Here is a 15,034-nt window from a genome sequence, read left to right as displayed (position 1 = left end):
ATAGTCATTGGGTTAGAAATTGTAGCTAGACCTGGCAAACTTGCTACACACCCTTCTCCAGAAAGTTGTGGGTGGCATCGTTTTTCTTTTCTTTTACCAACCTCAAATCTGATCAGGACAGGACATTGAACGTGGACAGCGCTCAGACCACCACCACGAGGAAGTCAATTTATGTATTTTTTGTGGACTTTTGGCAAATATGTATGAGTTCATTTTAGATTCATTCTAAATATGTAGTACTCTGTACACTGTCACTCGAAGTTAGTTTCATTTTCGTTATGAAATTCGCAATCAAATTCACAGTTTAGTCTATATATTTATATAATGCTAATTCATTGGAGACCGCTTTTTAAATAGCCTACAATGTTTCAGTTAGTTGTGAGCAATATATAACTATTTACAAAGATAGGCAACTTACAAATGGTCTGTATCAATGCGTCGAGAAAGGTACGTCTCAGTCATTTTAACTTCTAGCCTACATCCTTTCAACAGCCTGATCCTACCACTTTGTTTGGGAAATTGAGGGTGGCTGACATGTAACCACTCTCAAATCATAGTAATGTTTATAGTACGGTTTATTTTACCTTGTAGGCCAACACATTTGCAGTTTAAAGCTGAATTGCAGTATATAGACACAAATGAAGAGTTAAGAGGAAAAACATGAGTTTCAGATCATGGGGAAATGAAGAGCAATGGATGAAGGGTTGACTTATTGAAGCAGTTGGGTGTGATTGGAGGGGACTATCAATGGTCTGAACATAATTCATAAACAGCTGTGGATAGGCTAAAAGCATTGACGGTGCATATTAGTCCCCCATGATGAGCATCGGTCTCCGTCCGTCCGTCCGTCCGTCCGTCCGTCCGTCAATTAATCACACGATATCTCAGACAGCACTGGCACGATTTTGACGAAACTTGGGTGAATGGTGTGTCTTGCCATAGAGATCTGGCATTTACAAAATTACACTGATTGCCCGAAGGCGGGAGCTATAATAATTTGAGAAATCATGACATGGAGTACAAGGAGTGGATTAGCTAAAGAGATGGGATAACTGTCTTCCATTTTTTAAGACATTTACCGGTATTGTCGGTGTTAGAGCGGGTACTTGAGTATTTGGTCAATATAATGGATAATCTGTGGTCACACGCCGTAACTAAAAAGTGTTAGTCACACACGATATCTCAATACAGTCATATCTTGGGTTATGAAAGGATTGTATGCAGTTGTACTAACCTCAAGGCATTTATAAGTTATACTATTCAAGAGTCAGTCATTAAAATGAGCAGCAAGAAAAATTACATTCAGTAGATTTGGGTTCAAAGTCAGAAGGAAAAAATATCCTAGGCCTAAATGAAAGTGGGATAAAGGGATTAAAACAATTTTAGTAGTCGGCCAACGGTGCACAGATGACATGGCAAGCACCGAACAGTCTGCGGTTGACTATATCCAAAATGGCAGAAGACTTCTTGTGGATAGCCTTGAGAACCCCTCCCTGGTTATTGACCACTTGCATAAGCACATGGTGCTCAATCAGGAGGAGGTCTCTTACCTGTCCTCCATGTATGAGAAGTCTGATAGATCCAGAAAAATGCTGGACATGACTGTTTGCAAAGGGGAGGCTGCGTGCTATGAGCTTTTAAAGATATTGTACACCACCAGGAAAGTTTCACTAAAACAACATATGCATTATTGGATAAGCTGCTTTTCTTTCAGAGATGACCCAAAGCTACAGAGTGACTTCACTCCTACCGGTATGTGATATTGGCAATTAAATCTGATTTGCGGTAACGCAACACTAACTGTAAAATTGTTATAGAGCATACATTTCACATCTATAAGCACTATGCAAAGCATAAGCATCACATCATAGCTACATAGAGCATTATTAAAGCTTAAAGAGGAACAACATCCAAAACCATTCATTAATGATTTTTTTCTAGAACTCCATGTCTCAGTTATACCCTTTAGCTAGAGCATGCGAGTGCCTAACTCTGCTAACTCTGCCTTGCCACCAGACGTCCTCAGCCACTGATTTTGTTAGCGCTTTAGTCATTTAGATATAAAATGTCATAAGCCATAGCAACATGTGTCTAATAATTGCAGGAAATGACCTTTAAAACTGCTAAATTTATCTAAGCCCCATGGCAAAGGGTTTAGAATCGCAGAAATTGAACATTAAAAACAAAAACATTTTCTCTCCGCCGCCACGAGGGTGGTCTCTGTGATATGACACATCTTGATTGACATTATGACACCTCATCAAGCCCAACTAACTCCTCCACGCTGCTTCCTCGTCAAACAAAACATTCCCAGTATCAATGTGAATCGGATCGTTAAGCTTTAATAATACCCCATATAGCTATAGTGCCATGTGTATTATGTGCTTATAGATGCTTTATAATATACAGTTCATGCAAATTATTACCCAAATCTCTTAGAATCAAATGGATAGCAAGTCATTTTATAATAAAACCCAATTTGACACTTGAGTGGTTCAGTTATCTACCAGACATTTTATTTAATGCTCAAATCATGCAATTGTCCTTGTTTCCTTACTGCTTCATCTTTTTTTTCTAGATTCCAAACCTTGCTTCAAGTACATGAAGCAGTTGAAATTGAAAGCGAAGCAGATTTGTGAGGCAAGACGAAAAAAGCGCATGTATTGGCTAAAAAAGAGTTGTACATTGAAACCATTCACATACATACCTCTTGTTTTGGACCCAGACAGAAGTGTGTTTCAAAAAAGCAAGATCTCCAAAAGCAAGGCCTACAAAAAATCTCGCTCAAAAAAACTTCAAACTTACATTCCAGCATTCAAGAGAAAATTATCCCCTGATAATTTACTGACAGGAAATGAGAAAAAAATTCTGCTGGTTGGAAAACCTGGGATAGGTAAGACTACAGTTGCCCAGGAGATTTTGAATCTTTGGGCACAAAAAGAGGACAATGCGGTGAGCTACATGTTTTACTTCAATGAATCCTTGATGAGGTCTATGTCCCACTCTGATGACCCCACGACTCTGAAGTCACTTTTGTTTGGCAAATACGTCAAACCAGAGGAAGGGATTGAGGAGATTTTGCAAGATATTGAACAGAATTCTGAAAATGTCATAATTGTATTTGATGGAATCATGGACACAATCAGAAATTCTGTAGTGAAGCGCATTTTAGAGAAAGACCTTCTGTGTGATGCTAAGATTGTGACCACATGCAGACCAGAGGCAGAAGACTGTGGGTTTTTGTCTGACTGGCCATCTTATCGAGTGGAAGTACACGGATTCAATGACGAGTCAATCAGTTCTTTCTTTAGGTGGATGTTTGATACAGATGAGGATACCATTTGTAGAATTTTGAATAACCCTGAACTCTTTAGTCTTTGTCATGTCCCAATGTACGCCTTCATAGTGACTGGCTGCATCTGTTTGAGTGTTTCCGAAGCTAAAGATCATCCCTGCACAGTAACAGAAATGTACGTACAGATCTTCCGAGATAGCTTGAAAATATGCAATGACCAAACTACAGAACACCTGGATAAAGACATGCATGACCAAAAGCAGGCCCTCAGGTCTCTTGCGGAAAGTGCTTACCAAGCAATGCTGGGTAAAACAGCCAACGTGACAAGATTGGATGGCAAAGACCACAGTGTGCTAGATGCTTTCCTGACGCCATCTGCTGCCAAGGACACATCAACATCATCTTGGGCTTTTCTCCACAACACATTGCAGGAGTTTTGGGCCTCTGTTTTTCTGTTGATGACACCAGACAAAATCACCCAAGTCCTTCAGCAGTGTCAGACCGAAGAAGGAAAGTACTTGAAGCACATTTTCTCGTTCTTGTGTGGACTTTGTAGTCAGTCCAGTAACATGGTCGAATCAATTAAATTCTTGATTTCTGAGGAAGAGGTGAGAGAACTATCTGACCAGTACATTGAAAAGATCATAGACTCATTCATCTACTGTGAGACACAGCAGGACCCTGATGAATCCAATTCAGATGTTGAAAATCTCCTCTTCATTTGTCAGTGCTTGTATGAGCACCAGTCACCTGAGGCCTGCTTACTCCTCCTAGAAAAAGTGGGCTACAAGTTTAATCTCAGTGGAGAACAGCTTGATCCTCAACAGTGCTGTGCAGTGTCATACGTGATCAACCAATCCAAAGACAGGAATGTTCGACTGGACCTGGAGGACTGCTCTTTGTCAGATCCAGGACTAAGGCTGATTCTCAGGGCTTTGGAAAATCTCACAATGCTCAGGTATTACTCTTCTTACTATTACAGAGCTTGATAGTAGCCTTATTTATATGACTTCATCCCGTAAATATACAGTCAGGTCCATCATTATTGGCGCTCTTGATAAAGTACTGAGCTATATTGTATGCAAAAAAAAAAAGGATATTATTTTATACAAATATACACTATATATACAAAAGTATGTGGACACCCATTCAAATTAGTGGATTCGGCTATTTCAGCCACACCTGTTGCTGACAGGTGTATAATATTGAGCACACAGCCATGCAATCTCCATAGAGAAACATTAGCAGTAGAATGGCCTTACTGAAGAGCTCAGTGACATTCAACATGGCACCGTCATAGGCTGCCACCTTTCCAACAAGTCAGTTTGTCAAATTCCTGCCCTGCTAGAGCTGCCCCCGTCAACTGTAAGTACTGTTATTGTGAAGTGGAAACATTTAGGAGCAACAATGGCTCAGCCGCAAAGTGTTAGGCCACACAAGCTCACAGAACAGTACCGCCGAGTGCTGAAGCGCGTAGTGCATTAAAATCGTCAGTCCTCGTTTGCAATACTAACTATCGAGTTCCAAACTGCCTCTGGAAGCAACATCAGCACAATAGCTGTTCATCGGGAGCTCGGTGAAATGGGTTTTCATGGCCGAGCAGCCGCACGCACACAAGCCTAAGATCACCATGCACAATGCCAAGCATCGCTGCTGGAGAGGTGTAAAGTTCCCCGCCATTGAACTCTGGAGCAGTGTAAATGCGTTCTCTGGAGTGATGAATTACGCATCACCATCTGCCAGTCCGACAGACGAATTTGGGTTTGGCGGATGCCAGGAGGACGCTACCTGCCCCAATGCATAGTGCCAACTGTTAAGTTTGGTGGAGGAGGAATAATGGTCTGGAGCTGTTTTTCATGGTTCAGGCTAGGCCCCTTAATTCCAGTGAAGGGAAATCTTAACGCTACAGCATACAATGATATTGTAGACGATTCTGTGCTTCCAACTTTGTGGCAACAGTTTGGGGAAGGCCCTTTCTTGTTTCAGCATGACAATGCCCCGTGCATAAAAAGAGAGCCATACAGAAAAGGCTTGTCGAGATTGGTGACATCAACCCCATCAAACAACGTTGGGATGAATTGGGACGCTGACTTCACCCAACATCAGTGCTCGACCTCACTAATGCTCTTGTGGTTGAATGGAAGCAAGTCCCCCGCAGCAATGTTCCAACATTTAGTGGAAAGCCTTCCCTGAAGAGTGGAGGCTGTTATAGCAGCAAAGGGGGGACCAACTCCATATTAATGCCCATTATTTTTGGAATGAGATGTTTGACGAGCAGGTGTCCACATGTTTTTGGTCATGTAGTGTTTTGCTCTGAGAAAGAGATTTTGTAACAAGTAATACAAAAATAATCTAAAAAAGATAGGGGGCAAAATTATTGGTAGCACCCTCCCTTTTGAGGATAACGTCACTGAGCCTTTTTCTAAAATGTTTTATGAGTTTGGAGAGCACAAGAGAGGGATCATAGCCCGTTCCTCCATACAGAATCTTTCCAGTTCCTCAATATCCTTAATCTATACTCTTTAATTCCAGCTTCAATTTCCACTGGGCACAGACGTTAATTCAATGTCTATTCCATGTTGAAATGATGTGGAAACAACGTTGATTCAACCAGTGTGTGCACAGTGGGAGGTTTTCAATAGAATTCAAGTCCAGAGACTGAGATGTCCATTACAAAATGTTGATTCTGTGGTCAATTATCAATTTCTTTGTGTAATTTGATTAGTGCTTGGGGTTATTGTCTTGCTGGGATATCCACTTGTGGCCAAGTGTCAGCCTCCTTACAGAGGCAACCAGGTTCTTGGCTAAAAATGTCCTGGTATTTGGTAATGTTCATGATGCCCTTGACCATAACAAGACCAATAGAAGCAAAATAGCTCCATAACATCAAAGATGCACCACCATATTTTACCCAACCTGATCTCATAGTTTCACTTCGGGATTTGATGGAATTTAATGAACGTATTTACAGGGTTCATTTCGCGTGGTTATAGGGTTAAAACATAACTCAAAAGGTTAAGTTTAGGTAGAGTGATTAAGGTTGGGGAAAGCATAATGAAATAGTAATATAAATGTTCACATTAGGGCTGTCCCCGACTAAAAATAATATTGGTCGACCGCAATTGATTTGATTGTGCCGCCTGGCTGAGACTTGCTGCACTGTGTTAAGTGACTGTGTGACTAGGACTGGTTGTCTTTCTCCTCCCTGCTGCAGCGACCACCACACATCTATAGCGCTGTCCGTGTTGCTGAAGCTGCAACATAATTACAATCATTTCTGACTGAAAAGTTATGTTTCCGAAAAAACATTCCCTCAAACCTTGCTCTCTTTACGTGACACATGTATGTTTCGCATGCGCGTGACCAATAGGGCCTGACCTATAGCATATTATAATCACGTCAATAAATTGGTTATAACATACTCTGAACACCATAACACACGTGACAGCCAAATAGATGCAGAGGACGTGACAAAAAAAAATCAAAACGGGGGAATGTTTACTGGTTGCACAGGAGGTAAATGGCAAGTCAGATGTGTTGAATACGTTTGACTGGTTGTAGAAAATGCTGGAGATCAAGAAAAATAAGGTATGGAGCAAGTGCTGCGTGCAACAGTCGCATTCAGTCGTGAATGCAATTTCCGCAATGGAACAGTTTAGCCCTATTTATTGTTTATGCTAATTATTCAATGGTCGCTTTGTTATTATATTTTAAAAACTAAAATGCTTGATTGCATTTCACATCATGAATGACTCATATGCTCTGTGATGACATGAATTAATGAATTATTGATTTATACAGTAGTCAATGTAAATATTGAAATATTAGCCTAGGTAAGTTACGCTATTTAGACTAAACAGGATGCGCTCTTAGGCCTACATCACGACTTCCCCCGAAGTCGGTCCCGCTCCTTGTTCAGGCGGCGTTCGGCGGTTGACGTCACTGGCCTTCTAGCCATCGCCGATCCACTTTTCATTTTCCATTTGTTTTGTCTTTGTCTTACACACCTGGTTTCAATTCCCCAATTACTTGTTCATTATTTAACCCTCTGTTCCCCATGTTTGTTTGTATGTAATACGGTCCGTTATGTGGGCTCGCTTTATTGTAATATATATGTTTATTTTGAGTAAATTAAATTTATTTACTCATATCTGCTGTCCTGCGCCTGACTCCTCTACACAAGCTACACACAGACTACAGTACAGCTCGAGGGTGGTTATACAAGGCTGCTATACTAAGCCTACTAAGATAATGACATTACTTGTTATTATAATGATCATCATAATAATGATAACAATAAGGAGATCAAGGAAAAAGGAGGGTTATTATTATTATAAACTTAATTTTTCTGACAATTTGGAACAGTGTGAACAACACTAAATAAATGATAAAAAAATACCACAGAGGCTGGTCTAACGAAAAAAAGTGCAAAGCCTTTATTACAGCATAGCAAAGACTAAAAACAGCTGAATTTATGAAATTGTTGGGTGAGGCTTGGTGCTCATGGAATCAGTAGGCTATTAAACAAACACTAAAACAGGAAACAGAAGTAGGATCTGTCTTATTTCTGTAGGTATATGTGGATGATTTATAAAGCCAGGTACATTTAACAGTTAGGCTATTGATTATACACCTAATTAAGTTGGCATTTCCTCTCCTCACTTTTCTTAGACAACAAGGGCTGTTTTCTTGTCTCCTCATTCTGCTGCTGCCTCCTGCATTGTTCTCAACAACAATTTGCTGGTTAACTTTGCTATTATGCACATAGCAGCATGGTCTAGGAAAAAAACGTCAATTCAACAGCGCACTGATGTTTCAGAATTGCGGACAGCAACTGCTATCCAACGCGAGAGAAAGCGCATCTGTTATAAAATAACATTATTTTTATTAGTGTTGCGCCATTGTTCCTACGTAATATAACTATATACAATTTCAGTAGCACATGTCAGAGTGATGGACTGTGCCATCCCTGTAGCTCCCTCCAGTAACCACGAGCACAACCGTTCCTTGATTTTAACTGGCGGCTTTATTCTGTAGTTTAGTCAGAATTATCACTTTCCGTGAGAACTATAAAGTAAATGAAAATACAGTTTAAGCACACTCTTACACCTTCTTGTCTTATGAGTGACTTATTAGCTTGGTATAACTCTGAAGTGCTTACATACATAAACAGTTTAGCCGGAGCTATAACAGTATCAGATTGAACACACGAATAAAGGAAAAAATACCTCATTGGCTGCTTATTACAGAAGGGAGGAAATCAAACTTCACACTTATTATTCCTGGCATGAATTCACGCTTCATCCTAACATACACATATCAACCTTTACGAACTACACCCGGTAACATGAAAACTTAGCTAACATCGCGCGGGAAAGCCTTCACCCACAAAGATGTGTTGCTACGATAATGATCCTCGTTACAACAGTTATTAGCCACGTAGTTCCACCTGTCTTATCATTTCCTCCGCATAGCGAACACGTAAACAATTCAAACAAAAAACAACGACATAGACTTACAGATTAACTGTCAGTTACACTCCCACCAATCACCTGTGATTTTTGTGAAAGGGGTCTGCAGGGTTTTTTGATCGGCTTCCAGGAGGGTGACTGTCTTATGGATGGGCCTCTCCAGATAGGTGGGTTTGGTGATGCGTTTACCTCTCTCATCCAGGAATGGACTCAATTTATGCAACTTGCTTGCTTTATCTTTGGTCTTGATGTCTTGAAGGCTGCTTCTTGAACCATCTTTATAATGGTGAGCTCTGCCTCTCTCCTTTCTTCCGTTGACTTGTCCTTTGGGAAATTCTTCTTGCAAAAGAAAGTCTGGACCTGTGAACCAGTTGGAAGCCATGAGCTGTTCTGATGTGAGACCTCTGGAAGCATGATCCTCAGGATTCTCTTCAGAGGTCACATATCTCCATTGTTCGGGATCTGTGCTTTGCTTAATGCGTTGGATACGGTTAGCTACAAAGACATGGAATCTTCTGGCTTCATTGTTGATGTAGCCAAGAACTACCTTCGAGTCTGTCCAGAAGTATTCCTGTAGACCTTGTATCTCTAGCTTCCTTTTGAGCATGTCACTTGTTCGAACAGCTACCACCGCTGCTGAAAGTTCCAGTCGTGGTATGGTCGTAATCTTGGACGGGGCGACTCTCGACTTTCCCATAACTAGGGAGCAATGAACTTCTCCTGCTGTGCTGATTGTTCTGAGATATGAGCCCTCTCCATAACCTGAGGTACTAGCGTCGGAGAAGTGATGGAGCTCATAACTCTGCACTTCCTTGAAACTTGATGGCAAGTAGCCTCGTTGGATCCTTACTTACGAAGTTTTGTAGACCTTGGAGCCAGAATTCCCACTGGAAACGTAGGTCATCTGGAATGGGGTCATCCCAGTCGATCTTGTCACGACACATCTGCTGCAAGATCTGCTTCCCTGCCAGGACAAAGGGTGCCACAAACCCAAGCGGATCATATACAGAGGCTACTGTAGACAACACTCCTCTTCTTGTAAGTGGGCGTTCCTTGACAACTACCCTAAACTGGAACTCGTCTGATGTGACACACCACAGTACACCAAGCGCCCTCTCCATGTGTGGTTCACCCAGAGCCATATCTAGGTCTTTGGCACCCTCAGCACATTCTTCCTTGGGAATTGTGGCTATAACTTCCTTGCTGTTAGAGATAAACTTGTGCAACCGAAGTTTGCCGATGCTGCAAAGCTCTCTTGCTTCTTTCACCAGCTGGGCCGCTTCAGCTTCAGATGATACGCTCATCAACCCATCATCAACATAAAAGTTCCTTTCTATGAACTGGATAGACTTCTCGCTGAAGCTTCCTCGTCCTTCGGCAGCGAGATGTTTGAGACCATAGTTGGCGCAACCAGAAGATGAAGCTGCGCCGAACAAGTGGACCTTCATACGATACACTGAGGGTTGAGACTCTAGATCTCCGTTCTACCACCAAAGGATCCGCAGATAATCTTGGTCTTCTGCTTTCACATGAAACTGGTGGAACATGCGCTCTACATCACACATGATTGCAACTGGACCCTTACGAAAACGACAAAGGACACCCAGCAATGTGTTTGTCAACTCTGGACCGGTGAGGAGGTGGTCATTCAAGGACGTCTCTCGAAACTTCGCTGAGCAGTCAAAGACGACTCGTATCTTCCCAGGCTTTTGTGGGTGATAAACCCCATGATGTGGGATGTACCATGCTGGATGTTTGTTAATTTCTTCCTTGGAGACCTTCTCAGCATCTCCACAAGCTATGGTCTCTTCCATAAATGCTGTGTAGTCCTTGTAGTACTGCTTGTCTCTCCTTAGCCTCCTTTCCAGGCACTTGAGGCGGTGAACTGCACATGTTTTATTGTTCGTCAGGTTGGGCCTTTCTTCCTTAAACGGCAGCGGCATCTCGTAATGTCCATTGTCCTTGCGTTTGATGCCCGCTTTCATTTTTGTCAGGAACCGGATATCCTCTTGAGATATGAGGTCCTCTTCTGTAGCTCTCTCATTGAAGTCGGATTCAAGCGTCTTGATAACGTCCAGTGCTGTGATTACCTCTCTTACGCATGTTCTACAAACATAGTGTACTTGATTTGTGAGGTTGGAAGAAGATTGAAGACTTGGCATCACCTGTCTAACGATCACCTGATGACTCACTCCAATAGCGTCGCCATAGTCGATACATGGGTTTCCATAGCCGACTATGCTCCAGCCAAGGTCTGTTCTCTGAGCAAAAGGCTGATTTCCCTTACCAGACACAATTTTTCTTGGAAGGAGAGCCTGGGAGCAGTTGTAGCCAATTAAGAGACCGACATCACAGCTCTGTTGAGGAGCAATCTCCTCTGCAATGTGTTCAAGATGAGACCATGCTCTTGCCATCTCTGGAGTAGGAATAGGATCTCTGTTTGCAGGAATAAACTCTCTCGAGTAGGTCGTTGGCAGAGGGATTTTCTTCTCCAAGTAAAACCCTCTAACCTGCAAACCAGACAGCTTCTGGCTGGGCACGATGGTATTCCTTGAAGCCATTGTAGAGAGTTTCAGATGTACTGGCTCCTTCCTTGTATTGAGAGCTTTTGTTGTCTCTTCAAGGATAAAGGTGGTGTCGCTCTGGGTGTCAAGAAGTGCATACACGAGAACTTCACGATTGGGCTCGCTTGTGGTTGACACCCATACTGGAATGATTGTGGAGGTGTGAGTGTTGTTAATGTCCCTTACGACTCTGTTAGATATGGCCTCACTTGACGCACTTGTCCCCTTATCTTGTGGGGGCTCTGTCTTCCTATCCCTTGACCTTTCTTTAGTACGATCTTCATGCAGGCAGGATGGATGCCTCCTCTGACACGTGTCACAGGTGTTCCTGTTATCACAATCTTTCGAACGATGCCCAGGCCTTAAACAGCCGAAGCACAATTTATTCTCTTGAACAAACTTCTGTCGCTCTGTGGTGGGCTTATCCATGAACTTCCAGCATTTGTGGAGACTATGACCTGACTTCTCACAGAAGACACAACTAGTGACAGTATCTTTCCCATCAGAGTTAGTTGCTAATACCCTTGCTCCAGGGCTTTGAATCCTTGGCGTCTTAGGTTTTCCATCTTCGCTTGGTTTCAAAGCGTGAAGGGATGTTACAGGATTGCAAGCGATCTTGGCTTCTCTAGTGAGAAAATACACAAACTGACTGAAGCTGGGAAAGGTCTCAGTTTCTTCTAAGATGTCTATGACCTTTCTATTCCATCTTGAAGTTAGCCAATCTGGAAGTTTAGCAAGGATCTTTTGGTTTTCATTACAGTCATTAAGCACCTCCAGGCCCTTATTCTGAGACATAGCAGCCTCACAGCTGCGAAGAAAATCCACAAGGTCTCTAAGTTCAAGACTGTCCTTGGATCCTATCTTAGGCCATGCATTGAGCTTATCTCTGAAGGACTTGGCGATGAGGAATTTGTTTCCGTACCTTTCTTCAAAAATGGTCCACGCAGCATGGTAGGCTGACTCTGTTCCTAACATAAAGTAACTTTCAATGGCTTTCTTGGCAGGCCCACCGACATATTTTCTTAAGTAATATATCTTCTCAGTTGCTGGTATGTTCTTTCTGTCTATCAGAGTCTGAAAAGAGACCTTCCAGTCAGTGAACGAGAGTGGTTCTCCATTGAATGTTACTGGTTCTGGTATGGGGAGGCGGCTTTCACTGATTGATTCCGCTAGTAACCTGAACATGGTCTTGGTGCTATCTTCATGTCGTGTGCTTGTCACAACATGTTGTGGTGAGAGACTGTGAGATGAGCCACTTCTGTGCATGACTTCTTTCACAGATTTGCAGTTAGAGGACGAGAAGAGAGAACTACTCTCTGAGTTTTCATCTTGCTCATACACTTGCATCCTCGCCTTGGCAGTATTTAGTTTCTTGAGCACTTCTAGGCGCTCTAACTCTCTACGCTTGTCTTCTAGCGTCCTTCGTCTGGCAGCATTTTCTACCTCTAACTTGACTCGCAGCCTAGCTTCTTCTAAGCTGCGTTTCACAGCCTCAGCTTCTTGCTCCGCTGTCCTCTTCTTATCTTCATCTTCGAGTCTGAAGCTCTTCTAGTTGGCGTTCTTGCTCAACCATTACTTCTAAAGCTGCTTGGTTAGCAGCAACTTCCGCCACAGCCTCTTGTCTCTTGACAGATGACACGCTTGAGTGTCTGGAGTTGACCTTTGAGTTGCTTTGAGACTGGGAGGAAATGCTTGAGGGCTGATAGTTGAGACTTGACTTATGTGAGAGTTCAGACATGCACAAGGAATTGCTGTCCTTCCAGTGCAGCTCTATCTGGTTACTTTGACCTTCTTCCCTGGCCTTTAGATGACACCTTACAGTCTTGATAATAGACATTGTAACTGCTTCACACGTATCAACTCTGCGGCATATATCGTTGTCGGGAATGTCAATTTGACGCAAATTTACATAAACAAGGTTTAGCTCTGTAGAGGTATGGCTGATCTTGTTTAAGAGGTCTTCTAGTAGGTCTTCAGAGCAACAGCCTGTCAGTGACAGTTTTGCTTCCTTTACTAGAGCCTTCCACTTCTCATGGCTGACTCTGAAACGATGTTCGAGCTGTCTCCACCTTTCGTCGCGCAGTTCTCTGCCCTTTTCAGTTAACCTGTGGACCCTCTCACCTTTTCGTGGCTCTTGTTGTGATGTCTCATTAGCAACTTCTGTATCATCATTCGCTGGCAGCCGTGACTCCACACCAGTCTGGGTCTCTTCCTGCTGCTCTGTTTGTTCTGATGAAGGCTTGAAGTTTGCGAGGTGTTGTTGCAGCTGCTCAACTTGACCCACCCCATCTCTATCACCTTTAGTGAAACTACCCTTTTCTGACATTCTAAATCAAATCAAATCAATTCTAGGTAAGGTTTGGATAAGTGAGTAGGTCATTTAAACCTTAGTACGTGGTATAAACATGTATAATGCTTGTAACGAAGGCTTGAACAAACACCTTACCAAACAATTACACTATTAACTTACAGGTGAAAATATAATGAATAGGTGTACGCTGACCCTTAATGTTTTGTCGCAATATATATATTGTTTTAGTAAGTATCAAATAATATTTTTCCAGTAATACACATAACAGCGATACATAAAGATAGAAAGAGCAAATGCATAATACCAGCATCTTGATGAAATACACAACTATCTCCAGTCCTCACAAATTGTAATCTTAAAGTCTCTTATTAGCTGTTCACAAGGCTAGGACCAGCTTCAAACACCTTGACTTGTACATACGTGTCTGACTTTCCTGTTAGCCTTCTCCTTATGTTGCCTCATGATGCTTCCTTATGTGGAGATTTTCTTCTTAGGTTGCAGTTAGGTGCAAAACTCTTATCTGGCAGATGACAGGGCCTACCAGGATTTGGGTATCTTGTAGACGTTTACAGCTGGATAAGATTCTTCTTTCTCTCTTGCTCGTGAAGAGCATTGAGTTCTCCCTGTAGCTCCCTCCAGTAACCACGAGCACAACCGTTCCTTGATTTTAACTGGCGGCTTTATTCTGTAGTTTAGTCAGAATTATCACTTTCCGTGAGAACTATAAAGTAAATGAAAATACAGTTTAAGCACACTCTTACACCTTCTTGTCTTATGAGTGACTTATTAGCTTGGTATAACTCTGAAGTGCTTACATACATAAACAGTTTAGCCGGAGCTATAACAGTATCAGATTGAACACACGAATAAAGGAAAAAATACCTCATTGGCTGCTTATTACAGAAGGGAGGAAATCAAACTTCACACTTATTATTCCTGGCATGAATTCACGCTTCATCCTAACATACACATATCAACCTTTACGAACTACACCCGGTAACATGAAAACTTAGCTAACATCGCGCGGGAAAGCCTTCACCCACAAAGATGTGTTGCTACGATAATGATCCTCGTTACAACAGTTATTAGCCACGTAGTTCCACCTGTCTTATCATTTCCTCCGCATAGCGAACACGTAAACAATTCAAACAAAAAACAACGACATAGACTTACAGATTAACTGTCAGTTACACTCCCACCAATCACCTGTGATTTTTGTGAAAGGGGTCTGCAGGGTTTTTTGATCGGCTTCCAGGAGGGTGACTGTCTTATGGATGGGCCTCTCCAGATAGGTGGGTTTGGTGATGCGTTTACCTCTCTCATCCAGGAATGGACTCAATTTATGCAACTTGCTTGCTTTATCTTTGGTCTTGATGTCTTGAAGGCTGCTTCT

At 42.2% G+C, this 15,034-nt stretch overlaps 1 protein-coding gene across 4 annotated transcripts in view; it reads left to right on the top strand.

The window, feature by feature from the left end:
• The first annotated feature begins 880 nt into the window (after positions 1-880).
• Positions 881-15,034, top strand: part of LOC115201125 (uncharacterized) — a 40,338-nt gene continuing 26,184 nt past the window's right edge. For 3 of the 4 annotated variants that reach the window (XM_029764436.1, XM_029764435.1, XM_029764434.1), the window contains exons 1-2: positions 885-1,752; positions 2,579-4,253. In XM_029764436.1, coding sequence (XP_029620296.1) covers positions 1,413-1,752; positions 2,579-4,253 — 2,015 coding nt within the window. In that variant the 5' untranslated portion in view covers positions 885-1,412. Of the gene's footprint in view, positions 1,753-2,578; positions 4,254-15,034 lie in introns of all 4 variants that reach the window. The other variant, XM_029764437.1, reaches the window with a different exon arrangement.

Source organism: Salmo trutta, chromosome 10, assembly GCF_901001165.1.
Source record: "Salmo trutta chromosome 10, fSalTru1.1, whole genome shotgun sequence".
NCBI lineage: Eukaryota > Metazoa > Chordata > Actinopteri > Salmoniformes > Salmonidae > Salmo > Salmo trutta.
This window is presented reverse-complemented; position numbering and strand designations above follow the sequence as displayed.